This window comes from Heterodontus francisci, chromosome 2, assembly GCF_036365525.1.
Source record: "Heterodontus francisci isolate sHetFra1 chromosome 2, sHetFra1.hap1, whole genome shotgun sequence".
Lineage (NCBI taxonomy): Eukaryota > Metazoa > Chordata > Chondrichthyes > Heterodontiformes > Heterodontidae > Heterodontus > Heterodontus francisci.
Window position 1 is genome coordinate 12,659,444 of NC_090372.1, and position 18,674 is coordinate 12,678,117.

The 18,674-nt window shown below is 40.7% G+C and overlaps 1 protein-coding gene across 3 annotated transcripts in view; it reads right to left on the reverse strand.

The window, feature by feature from the left end:
• nphp3 (nephronophthisis 3) overlaps positions 1-18,674 on the reverse strand; it is a 76,735-nt gene that overhangs the window by 40,311 nt on the left and 17,750 nt on the right. For all 3 annotated transcript variants that reach the window (XM_068054435.1, XM_068054434.1, XM_068054436.1), the window contains exons 8-14: positions 12,866-13,022; positions 6,338-6,412; positions 5,989-6,168; positions 4,210-4,313; positions 3,431-3,545; positions 2,373-2,516; positions 1,224-1,321 (exon numbers count right to left, since the gene is read on the reverse strand). In XM_068054435.1, the coding sequence (XP_067910536.1) occupies positions 1,224-1,321; positions 2,373-2,516; positions 3,431-3,545; positions 4,210-4,313; positions 5,989-6,168; positions 6,338-6,412; positions 12,866-13,022 (873 nt within the window). The remainder of the gene's footprint in view (positions 1-1,223; positions 1,322-2,372; positions 2,517-3,430; positions 3,546-4,209; positions 4,314-5,988; positions 6,169-6,337; positions 6,413-12,865; positions 13,023-18,674) is intronic.

Genomic DNA, 18,674 nt, shown 5'->3' on the forward strand with positions numbered 1-18,674 from the left:
CTTATTCAAATCCTTCCAGCCAAGTTCCTGCTCAATTCAGCATTACATAGTCTTAGCCAAATTCACAGACATGCTACATATGACTGTGGCCGAGGTATTTTGTCCCTCTTTGCAGCAGTTGACATAGCTAACCATGATAGCCACCAATTCTCTTTTGTTCAACACTGTGCGACAGCCCATGTATTGTTCAGACATTTCAGATTTCATTTTCCCCCAGTCTGCCCCACCCCCACCAAAAACCATCACCTCTACCCTCAGTATCCTCCACAAGCTCATCTTTGCACCTGGCCTAGGTGTAAACATGTGCAGTCACAGGGTCAGCTTTCATACATCTGCTGCTAACATCCATCTCTATCACACGTTCACTTCCATGCTGTCCCACTTGAATGAGTTACAGCCGTTAGTTTAATATCAGGAAGATCAAAGCCATCATTCAGACCTCATTATAGACTCAATTCGCTGACCACTGATTTCACCCACCCTGGTCACTCATTCAGGTTGAAGAAAACTATTTTCAACATCAACCATGGTTTGATCCTGAGATGAATTTCATATCTCATATTTTCATCATCACCAAGACTGCTAACTTCCAGCTCTGCAACTTTACCCAGCAGACCAACAGCGATGTATTCAAGGAACCTGAAAAAAACTCAAGCTGGAATTAGACAGTGCGCAGGAATTGAGGGTGGGCTTTTTAGGTGGAAGTGTAATGCTGGCACTTTTGAAAGGAGTGGAGTATAGGAAAATGTGGACAACATCTGCAAATATACAACCAAGGAGGGGAAGTTACAAGCGACAAGTGTTGAAGGAATGGTAGTTTTCACTGAAGAAAAGCACGGATTGTGGGGAATGGAAGTTAAGCAGGGTAAGGAGTGTTAGCGGCCTCAACTTTAGAAACAAAGAGCTCTAGTAGATCTATACATTTAATATCAGAAGTGAGGATAGAGGCTACAGGATAGAGATTGGAAGAAACTGGGGTTATTCTTGTTCTCTGAGATGAAGCATGAGCTACCAGGCTTTTGTCATCTCCATAATGTGAACGAGTACAAGTTAACTAGCCCACAGAGAACAGACAGCTAATCAAATACAAAAAGCAAAAATAAAGACAGTAGTGTTTTGCATCGAGATTAAATTACTGGATTTAAGTAAAATAAGTATTACAAAGTTCTAAAGTTCAATTCTAAAAAAAAGACACTCACTGTACAAAACATTCAGTTACTAACCTCCATGCTTGGGGGCAAGTTTCCACATTTACAGAAACAATTACTCTTACGTTGACAGGCAATGGATCAATCAGCCATTTCATGTGTTGTTCAGCTTGCTAAAAGTACATAAATGGAACAATGATTTTACGATTGATAAAGCACTGTTTCATAATCCATCAAGTGCATAATCCTTAGTTCAAACCTAACTGTAGGATTGGTCTGGTTAAAAAACGGTCAATAATGCTATATTCCACTTTAAGGCAGGATACATTCTACACCAAGAAATTCCAAGCAGATTAACGCAAAAATCTGAAAATAAATCATGGGTGACATCTTGAATTATTTATTGTTTTGAAGTAATAATGTACTGAAAATGAACTACGAGGATCACTGACCACACACACAGAACTATTATAGGGCAGATTTTGCTGAAGCAGGCCATTGTACCCAGTTAGACTTGTTTGTTCATGTTTAGGTTTTAACATTTAACCAATAAGGTTTAAGGATTGAGAAATAAACAGAGCAAGGACTGAGAAGGAAGGAGAATTAGAGTGGGTGAATTCAATGTCAAATCAGGTACAGAAAGAATAATAGAGCAGGAAAGAACGATAGGATTGAGAGGAAAAAAAAGTACAGAAAGGAAAAGAAAAAACACAGGGCCTTTTTAAAACCTAAAGCAATTCATAACCTGAAGGAACGAGACTCCACACTTATAACTGTTTATTTTCTGAATAATAGGGGTTGATCAGCAGTCATCAACAATTATCACGTCAGCAAAAAGGGTACTTATACTATTAATTACTAGACTTAACTTTCTGTGGCATGTCTAATGGTATTTAATGTGCAAATTCAGCAACTTTATGAAATTCATGGGGTGGTCAAGCGCAAAATTTTTTGGTTGTATGAAGTGGTGCAATTCAATCAGCAACTTGTGGTGATTTGCAATTCACTGGGCGTCTCTTCCTTGCCACAAGTTGTTGGCTGAGTTACACATCAATGATGCCTTGCATCATTCAGACAACATCATTTTTTCAGCAAAACTTGGCCCCATATCTTTAAATAAATCAATAAATTACAGTGCCAAAACAGAGCTAACGCAAATTATCTATTGCTGAAGTGTAAAAAAAAGGTTGGAAGTATTTCGAGGACTTCTAGTCTCATTCATACCTCAATCTGGTCGATGGAGTCGATGATAATAATGATGCTGCCTTGGTGGCGTGCAGATAGTTTCTCCAGCCATCGAGGAAACTCTTCCAGTAACTTATTTGGATCCAGTGCTAGGGCAGACATGGACCACGAATGCTGCAACAGCTAGAAATGAACAAGAACATAACTTGTGCATTATTGTGGGCTAAATTTCTCATGGCTTCATTCTGGCATATAGCCTTGCCCTACAGGAGAACAGACAGGAAAATCTACTATAGAGCTTAGCACACCTGATCTGCAGAGCCCCAGATAATCTGATCAATTAAATTATTTACTGGAAAACAGAAAGTTCATGATTCCATGATCTGCACGCCCCTGGAGCATGCGCCATGCCAAGAGCATAACTTTGCAAAATTTATCCTTCTGAGAATCAAGACCATCTCATGGATGTGTATTACATTTAGAAGCAATACTCTTTGTTTAATACTTGTAATATGACAAAAAATGTGAAAACACTGCTTTCTTGGGGGAGGAGAGGATATTAAATAAACTTTCAGCACCGTAAATAACTTTCTAGCTATGACCTGGCATTTTTCTATTAGTTTCCCTAATAATGAACACTGTTGTAATCCTAACAAATTGGGCGGTTCACAGTTTAGTTACAAAAGCAAATAAACCTGGGATTATTCTAATAAGCTAATGATAAATGTAAAAGTTGTTAATGCCAAAAAACATACAGGCTACACAGTGTCACATTTATATAAATCTGGTACAAAGGTCTTGAACAGAGAATATTGTAAAACAATCTGTTCTCAAAGCTCAGGAAGTCATTGGTTTTGTAACAAAATATTTCTGATGAAGGCTTTTACAATGTCCACTCCACATTCATTTGGACTGCAGACTCAATTCAAAGTTGTTTAACTCAAATTGTCTGCTAATTCAAAACAATATGACTACACAAGGTTCAAGGGAAAGGCAGTAAATTTCTAATCAATGCCTAATTTTAATAAAATTTCTTCAATTTTCTTCCATTTCTTAAATACCACACAGAGTTACATTAGAGGAATCCAATTATTTACCTTTACAGTGAGTCGTTTAATTATTAGAGCTGGCTCAGAGCTGGTAGACAGGGGTCTTCCCACAAAGTGATATAAAATTAAAGTGTTTGGGGAACACTTTTGCTGGTGTTCAATCCTATAAAAACATAAAACGACAAAAATAAATGAAAAACACAAAGTTCAATATTATAACCCATGTGCCTTTCATGTGCCCTGAAATTACAAAAAGGTAAAGGAGATAGCAATCCTGTGTATTATTTAATAATTGTAGATTGGGAACACAACAGGTAGGATACCTTCATCTTTGGGTTTTGAGGGTCACAATAGGACTATACCTTTTCAGAGTACATGGAATATAAAAACTGTTGATTTATTCCTTATAGCTACAAGTTCAGAACCGCAGAAGCAAAATACTGTGGATGCTGGAAATCTGAAACAATAACAGAAAGTGCTGGAAGTTCTGATGAATGGTCATCGTCCTGAAATGTTAACTCTGTTTCTCTCTCCACAGATGCTGCCTGACGTGCCAAGTACTTGTAGCAGTTTCTGTTTTTAGTTCAGAACTGTAGACTTGTTTTGCTTCACGGAAATTTTTAAAAACTGATCGATTCAAATAAATTGAAAGTTAGTCATGCATGAAAAGTTTTCATTTTCAATTTAGTGTCCTTTCCCCCCCCCCCCCCCCCCACCCCACCCCCAAGTAAAATAATGTTTACAATCGTCTGGTTAGAGCATATAAGACAGATTGTAGGATATAAAGGAAATAGAAATAATTTATTAGCGTTAAAATATGAACGTACCATTTAGATAGCAAAAGAGATTTGCCAGAGCCTGGACCGCCTGACACAAGAAGCGGAGGTGTAGGTGCAGGAGCTGTCACCAAATCATTCAGCCGTTCATAATACTAAAAGCAGGTTACAAAAGAGATTAGAGTGCATTGTTTCATGCTGGCTGAAGTTTATTTGATACATCTGTGCTTTAGTTATTGTTTGCTTTTGAAAACTATTACAAATGGGGGGAAATATACACCAATGTATACAGGAGATGAACAATTTGCACATCATTAAACCTTAGGCCCATGGGATTATTTCTGCAGGAAGATAAAATGCTATTTCATTGAAAATCTGTGAAGTAAGAAGTGTTTTACCTTTCTACAGGTTTTAGTAATTCATCATTAAATATTTACAGAAAATAATTTTTAATTTGAATGGCAATGTTTGCGTATATGAACAACAGAAAAGGATAAGCAAAATTTAGAGAATTAACCACCAGTTGACGACATTGGACGATTTTCACTGTGAGCTGTGTATCGTGAAATAATAAACCCACTCTTTACAAACAAATTTATAATTTATTAGATATAGCGCACAGAATAAATCGTCCCTCATTGTGTATAAATAATGACAATCTCCAAGATGTCAACAAAAATAATTGCATAGACTATCTAGACAGCTTTTTGGGGGAGTTGTGCAGAATAAATACATTTTATGCACAGATGCGATTGTTTTCTAAGGTGCTCAGGAAACAATGTTAGAAATGCCATGATAAGATACCAAACCAAAATGAAAAGGATGATTTTATTTGACAAGGTAATGACTGAATCTATCTCAGATTCAAATTTATATTTGAAAACGTTAATTCTACTTCTCTCTCCACAGATTCTGCCAGACCTGCTGAGTATTTCCAGCATTTTTTGTTTTTATTCCGTTTTATACTCAGTCCAGCAAGCACTAGGCTACATGGGTTGAAATCACACTATGATACTATTAATGCTAATTGCGTCCGTTATGCAATTCTTTTGTCTGCTATTTTAATTAACACATTAACCAATTATTCAACCAACACAATCAAGTATGGCTTAACTGGTCAATCATCTCATTGCTTTTTGTTGGATCTTACTGTGTACAAAATAGCAGTCATTTTTCTCTACAATCCAGTTAGAGCATTTCAAGTTCACTCAACGCATGTGAAGCATTTTGGGACTTTGAGACTCTCTGTGGATCTATTTAATTGCAATTTTCTTCATTTAACATTCAAAAATTTCAGATCAATATATTAACACATTTGTTATTGATATTGCCCATGAGTGGGAAAATATATCAATTCGCCAACATGGATACACGTACAAATTCATCTTTATATAAAAACACGCAAAGGTTCTCTCTCTTGGAAATGTGTTACAGTGCCCAAGTGAACGTGCCCCAGTTTCAACCCAATCCCTGACAGACAGCAAACTGACTGTGACTTTCAGTTTGAGTAATCCCACTCTAACAATGCACAGACTCGAAAATCACACTGGTTTAACAATGAATTCTCTTCACAGGATACAGATGTGGAGCCATGTAAAGCGAGCTACCGCATTGCATCTATCCTTTGCTATGTTTAATCTGTATACTGCAAGGGAGAAAATCATTCCAATTCCCTACAGAGCGATCCCTCATTTTAATGACCACAAGCTTCACTTTTATTCCATTTTAAATAAGGGTTTATATGCTGCCAATATGTTTCTAGCTCTTTTGCGTTTCATTGTGATGGCTATGTAATTTTTTTTTTAAGTTATCGTGAGCAGAAAGAAATACCTTCTCAAATCCCAGTTCACAGGTTGATCCAACAGCTGCCTGAAAAGCTACTAACTGTTCCTGTTCATCATGCATATCCCATATTGCATCTCCATAGTCCTCCTCTTCCCAGTTGGTGGAATCATCCTCAATTCCAGAATCTTTGTTTTCAAAATCTGTGCTTTCCCAACCCAGCAATTCCTAGACCAACAAACAAAGATTTTAATATATACAGGATCTGATTGCTCCTTCTTGCCATCAGCATTGTTGTTGTGGAAGACCAATGATAATGAAAAGCAGACTTATGCACTTCAATATATAAAGAAAAATCAGCTGTCATTAAGTCAATAGGTTTCAATCTATACAGCACCTGTTTAACGACCTTCTCTATTTGGGAAAAAACTTTTTTTGCTCCCTCCTCCACACTTCCATCATGCTCAATAATCTAAAAAAGATAAGAGAATCTTGATATTTTAATTCATAAATAAATGGTTAAAATCCCATACAATATTGTGTTTTTAGACTTTCAATAAGCTTCAACAAAGAACTTCATAAAAAGCTACAAAGCAAGGTTGAGTTTTGTGGGTCAGGCAACATCCCTGGGACAACAGCAGCTGATACTTCATGCCGTTGGCCTTTTAACAGACACTGTCTGACCCGCTGAAATTTTCCAGCCCTTGCGGTTTTTAGTAAGAGTTTTGTGGAATTGGCGAGCAGATTTTGGCAGCAAATTACTGCATTTTGGAATTATGCTGCATGCAGAAATCAGTCAGGTCTCAGGAAAGCTGCGTACAACTAGAACTACATAAGCAGCAAAACCAAAGATGTGCTCACAATTTTCACAGATGAAAATACTCCCAGATGGTCAATCCTTCAGTATATTCATGCATATTTAATTGTATTAATGGATAATTAAACTTAGAAGTATATGCATACCATAAATTCATCCAAGCTGCATCAAAAACACAAATGTTTGAATGTTACTTTAGACAATAAAAATTAAATGTAGTGCAAATAGCCAGTTCCTCCAAGTTTTAGTACAGGGAGATGAAGGGACATGTTGCACCATGGATATTTGACAAACTTATTGACTCAGCCATGGAAATGGGGGTATTTAAGCTGGATATAAAGTGTACAGCCAATCTAATGCCATCAAAACACAGTCTGATTTAAAATACATTTCTCCCTATAAATAAAGCAGCTAAGTATACAAACATCAATGTAGAGCAGCACAACTGTATTAGCTAGCTAGCAAGCAAAATAGTATGCAATGCCAATGTGAATTACTTTTGTTGACAGAATAGAGCTAGCTACACCATGTCACCGGGTGGTAAATGGACCTCCTGGATGACCTCGGTGGATTTACACTGTGTCAGGAGTGCAAATTCCTCCAATAAACCATGAAACTCAAGGAGAGGATTGTTATTGTAGTCATTGAGGTGAGGCAGTAGAAAAATCAGCAATAGGAAGACGGACCCTTTCTCACACTGCTGTTGTCACAAGACAATTTAACTCATGATGGTCTCTGTTTGTGCAACTTCTCCACCTGCTTGTAATATGTATCTGAAGACAGGGCAGTCAACAAAAGGGCAGTAATTTCCAAATCAGTAGAATTTTATAGGGATGAGCAGATAGTACTTCAGAAGAGTCATATAAAAACAGAAAAGCAGAGTGGGACAGGAAGGGACAGCAAGATTAACGGTAGGTAGCCAAGACTAGTTTATTCATCTTGACAGGGCTGTGAAAACAGGTCCTATATTTTAAATACAGAAACAACAGCATCCCTCACAGACAAAATGTCATTTGTTCACCAAAACTAGTGACAAAATTAGATAATCACAATTACAAATAAAGAGCAACCTTCAGTTCCTCCAATAAAGCGATTCTCTTAAATTCACTTATGTCTATATCTGTCTATCATCATCGATTCTGATTCAGCTCTGACAAGATAATTAACAAAAAGCTTTTCTGCAAAAAGTTCAGCAGCTGCTACTGCAAGTATTATTCAGTTACAAAATGTTTAGTCACTATCTGTAAGATTGTGCCCAGACTAACCAATTTACATCCAAGCCAAATCTATTAACTGTTAGCAAAGGTGCACTTTTAACACAATGCAATTCTACGCGACATGAAGTCCTGTGACATTGATCACAAGTCGTGGGAGTCAGTTGCCAGCGTTCGCCAGAGCTGGCGGGCAGCCATAAAGGTGGGGCTAAAGTGTGGCGAGTCGAAGAGACTTAGCAGTTGGCAGGAAAAAAGACAGAGGCGCAAGGAGAGAGCCAACTGTGTAACGGCCCCGACAAACAAATTTTTCTGCAGCACCCGTGGAAGAGCCTGTCACTCTAGAATTGGCCTCTATAGCCACTCCAGGCGCTGCTCCACACACCATTGACCACCTCCAGGCGCTTACCCATTGTCTCTCGAGACAAGTAGGCCAAAGAAGAGAAGAATTCTATGATACAGACAACTTTCAAATGACATTGGCCACTGAGGTTATCTGTCCTCAAACTGGATAGTAAATAATGCACATTGCAGTTACTGATCTTTGACATGCTTGTAAAACTTGTTCTTTAATCCAATTCCAATCCATTAATGACTGTTTCCAACATAGTCAATGAAACATAATACATTTTTACGATGTTTTCCCCGACAGTTTTTAAAACTGCAAATGCAGCATTGCTTTTGTTCAGGAATCGTAGATAGTTCATCATTGATTAAGGTTTATTAAAGCTGTCTGTTACATTGTATTTACTAACTATTGTATTTGGGTCCGCAGCATCCTGTTTTTGCCAATATCACTTAGTCCCATTACACAATATAATTGTATTCATGAGAAACTTATAGTGCTGACCTCTGGAGATTCTTTGGATTTTCTTGCCTGTTTTCTCCTCAATACAAGATCTTGAACAATGCAATTCCAAATGGATAGCAGTGGAATTGTGACTTTTATATAGAAGTAAAAGTCCATCAACTTTCAACATGTCACTGAGCTTGTGTCCCAGGTGAAAGTAATGCATGCCACAGCGCAGAAACTGAGACATATCCAAAGTGACTTTTGCCATTTTAAAACGAGTTTACATAACACAAGCCTTCAAGCCTTGTGTTTTAAAATAACCCAGCTGCTAAGTTATTTTAAAACACAAGGTTAAAGGCTTGAAGCAGGGTGTCCAACCTTTTTGCGTGGGGGCCACATTACAACTTTTGTCTTACATAGGGGGCCGGTGAGAGAATTTCGGAAAGGTAAAGGCATAAAAAATTTATCTTACTAATCCAAACAACAAAAGTGCATTTTTGTCAAGAAGCTTTAAATGAGAAGACTAATTTATTGACTTACGTTCTCTTCACTATGTTGGACACTGATTTAGTGAGATACCTGGCATTGTTTTGCTTGCACAAGTAGTCAATGTTTGCCCACACACTTGTTGCAGTGATGTGGAGTATTCAAGATAGATGTCCATCTGTCAAAAGTGATTTTGATCGCTCTCTCTCCCTCCTCTCTCTCTCTCCGTCCCTCCCTCTCTGCGCCCCCCCTTCTCTGTTGTCTCACCACTCTCCCCGCCTCTGCATCTCCCATCTCCCCCCCCTCTCTCTGTACCCGTGTGCTCTCTCCGTCCCCGCCTATCCCTGTCCCCCCCCTTCATTGTCCTCACTCTCTCCCTCCCCCCCTCTTTCGCTCTCTCTTCCCCTCTCTCACCCCTCCCCCTCCGTCCCCGCCAGTTGCAAAGCGCAGGAACTCTCCCCACAGCAGCTTTGTGATTGGTCCATGTAGCCGTCACTTTCACAGCTGATGGGTGTTTAGAGCAGAGAGAGCACTTAACTTCGGACAAGTTCGGGGTTTTCCACGGGCTTTTGAAAAAAATCAGAACCTGCCTGAAAACTCCAAACTTGTCTGAATTGGAAGCGCTGTCTCTGCTCCAAGTACCAGTTAGCTGTGAAACTGACAGCTATGATTTTTTTTTTTTTTTTTAAAACAGACTGGTGTGGAAGAAGAAGCCCAATGGGAAATTTCTCATCCCTGAAATGACCAGTCGTGGACCCCAAAATTTTTACCACGGACACTGGTGTACAGACATATTGCTGACCCCTGTTTTAGCAGCACAGCTGTAGTTCAAGCTCCATTATGAATCTTAGGACAGTGAAAGAATATCAAACTAATTTAACGCACCAAATTGCTTTAATCTATTTCATCATATTGCAGTTTCTTTGAACATCACAATTAGTATTTTTGAACCATTGTTTCTCTATTTCCTCTCTAATTCCTGTAACCTGATATGTTTGCTTGTATGCAACCTTAACGCAAATGCAGATCATAGACAATATTTCTTGTATTTGCCCTTAATTAGGTTGCAAATCAAACCTGCAACTTTAAAAAAAATCCACTTTTTCCAAAATATTTTAGAATGCTCTATAAAGTAAATATTGTTATAATTACTGATAAGCCAACAGATAACAGTTTACAAGAAACTAGAAACAATAATTCAGCTCCAAATTAACAGTCACATGGACATATGTGGGTTAAATAAATAAAGACAGCAGGATTCATTAAGGGAAAATCATGTTTAACTAACTTGGAGTGTTTTTTGAAAAGGTAACAGAGAGGGTTGATGAGAGCAACGCTGTTGATGTGGTGTACATGAGCTTCCAAAAGGCATTTGATACAGTGCTGCACCACAGACCTGTGAGCAAATTTATAACTCATGGAATAAAAGGGACAGCAGCAAGATGGATATGAAACTGGTTGAGTGACAGGAAACAGAGTGCAGTGGTTAATGGATTTTTTTGTGCTGGAAGAAGGTTTGTAGTGGAGTTCCCTAGGGGTCAGTGTTGGGACACTTCCTCTTCCTGATATTTATTAATGGCCTAGACCTTGGTGTACAGGGCACAATTTCAAAATTTGTAGATGATACAACACTTAGAACAATTATGAACTGTGAAGAGGGCAGTGTAGAACTTCAAAAGCACTTAGACAAGTTGGTGGAATGGGCGGACAAATGGTAGATGAAGATCAATGCTGAGAAATGTGAAGTGATTCATTTTGGCAGGAAGAACATGCAAAGACAATATAACACAAAGGGTACAACTCTAAAGGACGTGTAAGAGCAGAGGGACCCAGGGGTATATATGTATTGAGTCATACAGCACAGAAACAGGCCCTTTGGCCCATCGTGTCTGTGCTGGCCATCAAGCACTTATCTATTCCAATCCCATTTTCCAGCACTTGGCATAAGTCATTGAAGGTGGCAGGACAAGTTGAGAGAGCGGTTAATAAAGCATATAGTATCCCGGACTTTAATAGGGGCACAGAGTACAGGAGTAAGGAGGTTATGTTGAACTTGCCTAAGATGCTAGTTCGGTCTCAGCTGGAGTATTGTGTCCAATTCTGGGCATCACACTTTAGGAAAGATGTGAAGGCACTGGAGAGAGTACAGGAAAGATTCAAAAGAATGGTTCCAAGGATGAGGAGCTTCAGTTATGCAGATAGATTGGAGAAGTTAGGACTGTTTTCCTTGGAGGAAAGAAGATTTGATAAGGTATTCAAAATCATGAGGGATCTGGACAGAGCACATAGGGAAAAATTGTTCCCATGCATGAAAGGATCGAGAACGAGAGGGCACAGATTTAAAGTGATTGGCAAAAGAAGCAAAAGTGACCTGAGGAAAAACTTTTTCACACGAGTGGTTAGGATCTGGAATGCAGTGCCTGAGTGTGGTGGAGGCAGGTGTAATCAAGGCTATCGAAAGGGAATTAAACTGTTATCTGAAAAGGAAGAATGTGCAGGGTTACAGGGAGAAGGCAAGAGGGTGGCACTCGGTGAATTGCACATTCTGAGAGCCGGTGCAGACACGATGGACCGAATGGCCTCCATCTGCATTGTAACAATTCTGTGATTTACATTTTATTGCGGTTCACCAGGCTTCTTCTCTATGCAGGAAGCTCATCTAAATGAGCCACCAACATGGAAAACCAGACAGTATATGTATAAGACAATTCTGCCCAAGTTTTACCCACACTTCATTTAAAAGCTTATATGGATCAAATCAAAGGTTCTTTTCCTCCTTTTCACCCCTTCTTTAGTGGAGGCAGTGGCCCAAGGGGTGCAACTCCATGGACACTCTATCTCCAATACCTTCATTTATGAACCCATATGTAGTATCAGTTGGATATTTCATCATGGGGCGACACATGAGGGCATCACAGCTGCACCCCAACATATCCCCAGCAATTTTCTCTCTAACTTCTGTTTGTAGTGCATGTCCAGCTTGTTGCACTGTGCAGTCCCTTTTAAGATTGGCGTAGCATAATGGTTATGTTTCTGGACTAATAATCCACAGGCATGAGTTCAAATCCCACCACAGCAGTTGGGGAATTTAAATTAAAGTAATTAAATAAATATGGAAATAAAAGCTAACATCAGTATTGACAACCATGAAACTACTTGTTTATCGTAAAACAAGCAACAATGCACACATCTTAAAGGGAACATTGCTTGTGCGCAGCCTGCTTGTACCCGGGACATTCCCGATTACTGAGCTGCCACGCTCCCACACAGCTCAGAGGGAATACTGGTTCCCACTCTCAGTGATTACTGGATAGAAGAGGAACTTTTCCTCGCCCTAGTTTGGAGACACAGATACTGATTACAGTGCCTAGTGCCATCCAAGTTGATACTTTTTCTAGTTAAACTGCAAGATCAAAATCCACCCTAGTTGACAATTTAACACAATTATCACCATTGTTCCTCATCTTTAAAACCCAAAAAAATCCAAACCTACAGTTGTGTATAGTGGCTGACAGCAGTAGCAAGAGACTTAAAAATAACACCATAGTTAAGTTAAAAAGGCCAAAGCAGAATCAACAAGAACAATCTTCAATTAGTGCAAATAATTCCACATACTACCTTTGCTTTTTGGGAATGGTTTGCATCAGACACCCTGCCAATCATTTGGAGTGCCATATCTGAACTGTTACTGCTCTCCTCCAATCTGTGGTATATTACCAAAGGTCTGGACTCAGCATTCTTCAGGAAACTTTCTTCACAGTCCTCTTCCATACACCTTACATTAAACACAACAGTGCTGGGTTATATGTGAGAGCAGGTAATTATGACGATGTCTCAGCATAATTACACATTGTGTATCCATAACCCTGGAATACTCCTTGTGGGTTGAATTCAAATATATGAGGTGGAATTACTCTTACAAACATTAGCATTTGAAGTCAGTTATGTCTTTGCGTGCATTATAATTTCAGTAAAACCAGTAAAAAATTTCATTTAACAAGTAAAGTAATCTGTGGCCTGGAGTTTCCTCATAATTTGAAAGAGAACATCTTCCACTTACCGAAGTAAGCCCGAGTTCTGTCTTTCTCCCACATTTTGTGGAGGGTGTTGGACAATGAAAAATAACTACTCTTTACCCAGGACAAACTACACTGTGCTTTAATGTTCAGTTTGCCCTATATTACTGCATTTTATGACAAAATACTGAATACTATGGCCCAACTTTGTAAACTGCAAAATAAAAAACAAGTGGGCTTATGTCAACTTAATCACTAGATAAATATTTTCCCTTTTCGTTGGTTCTTGCCATATGCAATGGTTGCATCAAGAAATGAGATAACAAACACCATCATTTTCAAATTTTTATTACACGACGAGACTGGCATCATTAAATAAAGTAGTCCCTAAATGTTCTGAAAAATTCAAAACACTGTTGCTTTGACTATATATAGGGATAAATAAATATAGATATGCACCAATGCATAATGAAGTACAGTAGCATAGTAGTTATGTTTCTGGACTAATAATTCAGAGGCCTGGACTAATGATCCAGAGGCATGAGTTCAAATCCCACCACAGTAGTTGGGGAATTTAAATTCAGGTAATTAAATAAATCTGGAATTAAAAACTATCAGTATTGGTGACCATGAAACTACTGGATTTATCATAAAACAAGAAACCATTTGGTTCTTTAATGCTCGTCAGGAAAGAAAATCTACCCATTCCGTCCTGTATATGACTCCAGACCCACAGCAATGTGGCTGACTCTTAACTGGCCTCTGAAGTGGCCAAGCAAGACACTCAACTCTATTCAAGGAGGCAGCTCACCACCACCTTCTCAAGGACAATTAGTGCAGGCCTTGCCAGTGACACTCACATCTAGCAAAATAATTTTTAAAAAGTGTGGTTAAGACCACAGAATCATGGAATGGTTACAGCACAGAAGGAGGCCTTTTGGCCCGTCTGTCCGTGCGGCTGTCTGTAAGAGCAACTTACCTAGTCCCCACTCGCCTGCCTTTTCCCCGTAATCATGCAAATTTTTTCTCTTCAGGTAAGAATCCACCTCTCTTCTAAAAGCCTTGATTGAATCTGCCTCTACCACACTCTCAGGCAGTGCATTCCAGATCCTAACCACTCACTGCATAAAAAAGATTTTCCTCGTGTCACTGCCTTTCAGTGCAGCAGCTTTTTCGGGAGCAGAGTGTGAGCGAGTGAGCAGCTGGGAAAGTCAGTTTGAAAGTAAATTTAAAATCCTTTTGTTTTTCGGCGGAGGCCAGGGGGCTGCTGGGTAAGTAAAACACTATATATTTGGGCGGTTTCTGAACCCGAGACACCACACTTGTAGTGTCTCCCACCCGCCCTCCTCCTCTAACCAAAAAAAAGGACTCGGTGGGGTGTTTATAAGGTAAGGCTTTTTCGATTTCTCTGGTTTTATTGTGATTGGTAAAAACTTTTCGTTCCTTTTTCATTTAACTAAGTTTAAACTTAAGATTAAAAATGGCAGGAGATCTCAGACCCGTATCATGCTCCTCTTGCTCAATGTGGGAGCTCAGGGACATGGCTGATGACCCTGACTCCTTCACGTGCAGGAAGTGTGTCCAGCTGCAGCTCTTGTTAGACCGCATGATGGCTCTCGAGCTGCGGATGGACTCACTTTGGAGCATGCGCGATGCTGAGGAGGTCGTGGATAGCACGTTTAGTGAATTGGTCACACCGCAGATTAGGATTGCTGAGGGAGAAAGGGAATGGGTGACCAAAAAGCAGAGAAAGAGCAGGAAGGCAGCGCAGGAGTCCCCTGCGGTCATCTCCCTCCAAAACAAGTATACCGTTTTGGATACTGTTGAGGGAGATGGCTCACCAGGGGAAGGCAGCAGTAGCCAGGTCCATGGCACTGTGGCTGGCTCTGCTGTTCAGAAGGGCGGGAAAAAGAGTGGAAGGGCTATAGTCGTAGGGGATTCGATTGTAAGGGGAGTAGATAGGCGGTTCTGTGGTCGAAAACGAGGCTCCCGAATGGTATGTTGCCTCCCAGGTGCACGGGTCAGGGACGTCTCAGATCGGCTGCAGAACATTCTAAAGGGGGAGGGTGAACAGCCAGTTGTCATTGTGCACATAGGCACTAATGATATAGGTAAAAAACGGGATGAGGTCCTACAAGCAGAGTTTAGGGAGTTAGGAGCCAAGTTAAAAAGTAGGACCTCAGAGGTAGTATCTCAGGATTACTACCAGTGCCACGTGATAGTCAGAGTAAAAATGAAAGAATAGTCAGGATGAATGCGTGGCTTGAGAGATGGTGCAGGAAGGAGGGGTTCAGATTTTTGGGACATTGGGACCAGTTCTGGGGGAGGTGGGACTATTACAAATTGGACGGTCTACACCTGGGCCGGACTGGAACCAATGTCCTTGGAGGTGCTTTTGCTAACGCTGTTGGGGAGGGTTTAAACTAATGTGGCAGGGGGATGGGAACCAATTGAGGTCAGTTGACAGTAAGGAGGTAGTAACAAAAGCCTGTAAGGAACTAGATAATGAAGTCAGTGTGACTAAGGGGAAGAGCAGGCAGGGAGCAGATGATGAATATAAAGGGACTGGTGGTCTGAGGTGCATTTGTTTTAATGCAAGAAGTGTAGTAGGTAAGGCAGATGAACTTAGGGCTTGGATTAGTACCTGGGAGTATGATGTTATTGCTATTACTGAGACTTGGTTGAGGGAAGGGCATGATTGGCAACTAAATATCCCAGGATATCGATGCTTCAGGCGGGATAGAGAGGGAGGTAAAAGGGGTGGAGGAGTTGCATTACTGGTCAAAGAGGATATCACAGCTGTGCTGAAGGAGGGCACTATGGAGGACTCAAGCAGTGAGGCAATATGGACAGAACTCAGAAATAGGAAGGGTGCGGTAACAATGTTGGGGCTGTACTACAGGCCTCCCAACAGCGAGCGTGAGATAGAGGTACAAATATGTAAACAGATTATGGAAAGATGTAGGAGCAACAGGGTGGTGGTGATAGGAGATTTTAATTTTCCCAACATTGACTGGGATTCGCTTAGTGTTAGAGGTCCAGATGGAGCAGAATTTGTAAGGAGCATCCAGGAGGGTTTTCTAGAGCAGTATGTAAATAGTCCAACTCGGGAAGGGGCCATACTGGACATGGTGTTGGGGAATGAGCCCGGCCAGGTTGTTGAAGTTTCAGTAGGGGACTACTTTGGGAATAGTGATCACAATTCCGTAAGCTTTAAAATACTCATGGACAAAGACGAGAGTGGTCCTAAAGGAAGAGTGCTAAATTGGGGGAAGGCCAACTATACCAAAATTCGGCAGGAGCTGGGGAATGTAGATTGGGAGCAGCTGTTTGAAGGTAAATCCACATGTGATATGTGGGAGGCTTTTAAAGAGAGGTTGATTAGCGTGCAGGAGAGACATGTTCCTGTGAAAATGAGGGATAGAAATGGCAAGATTAGGGAACCATGGATGACAGGTGAAATTGTGAGACTAGCTAAGAGGAAAAAGGAAGCATACATAAGGTCTAGGCGGCTGAAGAAAGACGAAGCTTTGGAAGAATATCGGGAATGTAGGACCAATCTGAAACGAGGAATTAAGAGGGCTAAAAGGGGTCATGAAATATCTTTAGCAAACAGGGTTAAGGAAAATCCCAAAGCCTTTTATTCATATATAAGGAGAAAGAGGGTAACTAGAGAAAGGATTGGCCCACTAAAGGACAAAGGAGGAATGTTATGCTTGGACTCAGAGAAAATGGGTGAGATTTTAAACGAGTACTTTGCATCGGTATTCACCGAGGAGAGGGACATGACGGATGTTGAGGTTAGGAACAGATGTTTGATTACTCTAGGTCAAGTCGGCATAAGGAGGGAGGAAGTGTTGGGTATTCTAAAGGGCATTAAGGTGGACAAGTCCCCAGGTCCGGATGGGATCTATCCCAGGTTACTGAGGGAAGCGAGAGAGGAAATAGCTGGGGCCTTAACAGATATCTTTGCAGCATCCTTAAACACGGGTGAGGTCCCGGAGGACTGGAGAATTGCTAATGTTGTCCCCTTGTTTAAGAAGGGTAGCAGGGATAATCCAGGTAATTATAGACCGGTGAGCCTGACGTCAGTGGTAGGGAAGCTGCTGGAGAAGATACTGAGGGATAGGATCTATTCCCATTTGTAGGAAAATGGGCTCATCAGTGATAGGCAACATGGTTTTGTGCAGGGAAGGTCATGTCTTACCAACTTAATAGAATTCTTTGAGGAAGTGACAAAGTTGATTGATGAGGGAAGGGCTGTCGATGTCATATACATGGACTTCAGTAAGGCGTTTGATAAGGTTCCCCATGGCAGGCTGATGGAGAAAGTGAAGGCGCTTGGGGTCCAAGGTGTACTAGCTAGATGGATAAAGAACTGGCTGGGCAACAGGAGACAGAGAGTAGCAGTAGAAGGGAGTTTCTCAAAATGGAGACGTGTGACCAGTGGTGTTCCACAGGGATCCGTGCTGGGACCACTGTTGTTTGTGATATACATTAATGATTTGGAGGAAAGTATAGGTGGACTGATTAGCAAATTTGCAGACGACACTAAGATTGGTGGAGTAGCAGATAGTGAAGGGGACTGTCAGAGAATACAGCAGAATATAGATAGATTGGAGAGTTGGGCAGAGAAATGGCAGATGGAGTTCAATCAGGGCAAATGCGAGGTGATGCATTTTGGAAGATCCAATTCAAGAGTGAACTATACAGTAAATGGAAAAGTCCTGGGGAAAATTGATGTCCAGAGAGATTTGGGTGTTCAGGTCCACTGTTCCCTGAAGGTGGCAACGCAGGTAAATGGTCAAGAAGGCATACGGCATGCTTTCCTTCATCGGACAGGGCATTGAGTACAAGAGTTGGCAGGTCATGTTACAGTTGTATAGGACTTTGGTTCGGCCACATTTGGAATACTGCGTACAGTTCTGGTCGCCACATTATCAAAAGGATGTGGATGCTTTGGAGAGGGTGCAGAGGAGGTTCACCAGGATGTTGCCTGGTATGGAGGCGCTAGCTATGAAGAGAGGTTGAGCAGATTAGGATTATTTTCATTAGAAAGACGGAGGTTGAGGGGGGACCTGATTGAGGTGTACAAAATCATGAGAGGTATAGACAGGGTGGATAGCAAGAGGCTTTTTCCCAGAGTGGGGGTTTCAATTACTAGAGGACACGAGTTCAAAGTGAAAGGGGAAATGTTTAGGGGGGATATGCGTGGAAAGTTCTTTACGCAGAGGGTGGTGGGCACCTGGAACGCATTGCCAGCGGAGGTGGTAGATGCGGGCACGATGGAGTCTTTTAAGATGTATCTCGACAGATACATGAATGGGCAGGAAGAAAAGAGATACAGAACCTTAGAAAATAGGCGACATGTTTAGAGAGAGGATCTGGATCGGCGCAGGCTTGGAGGGCCG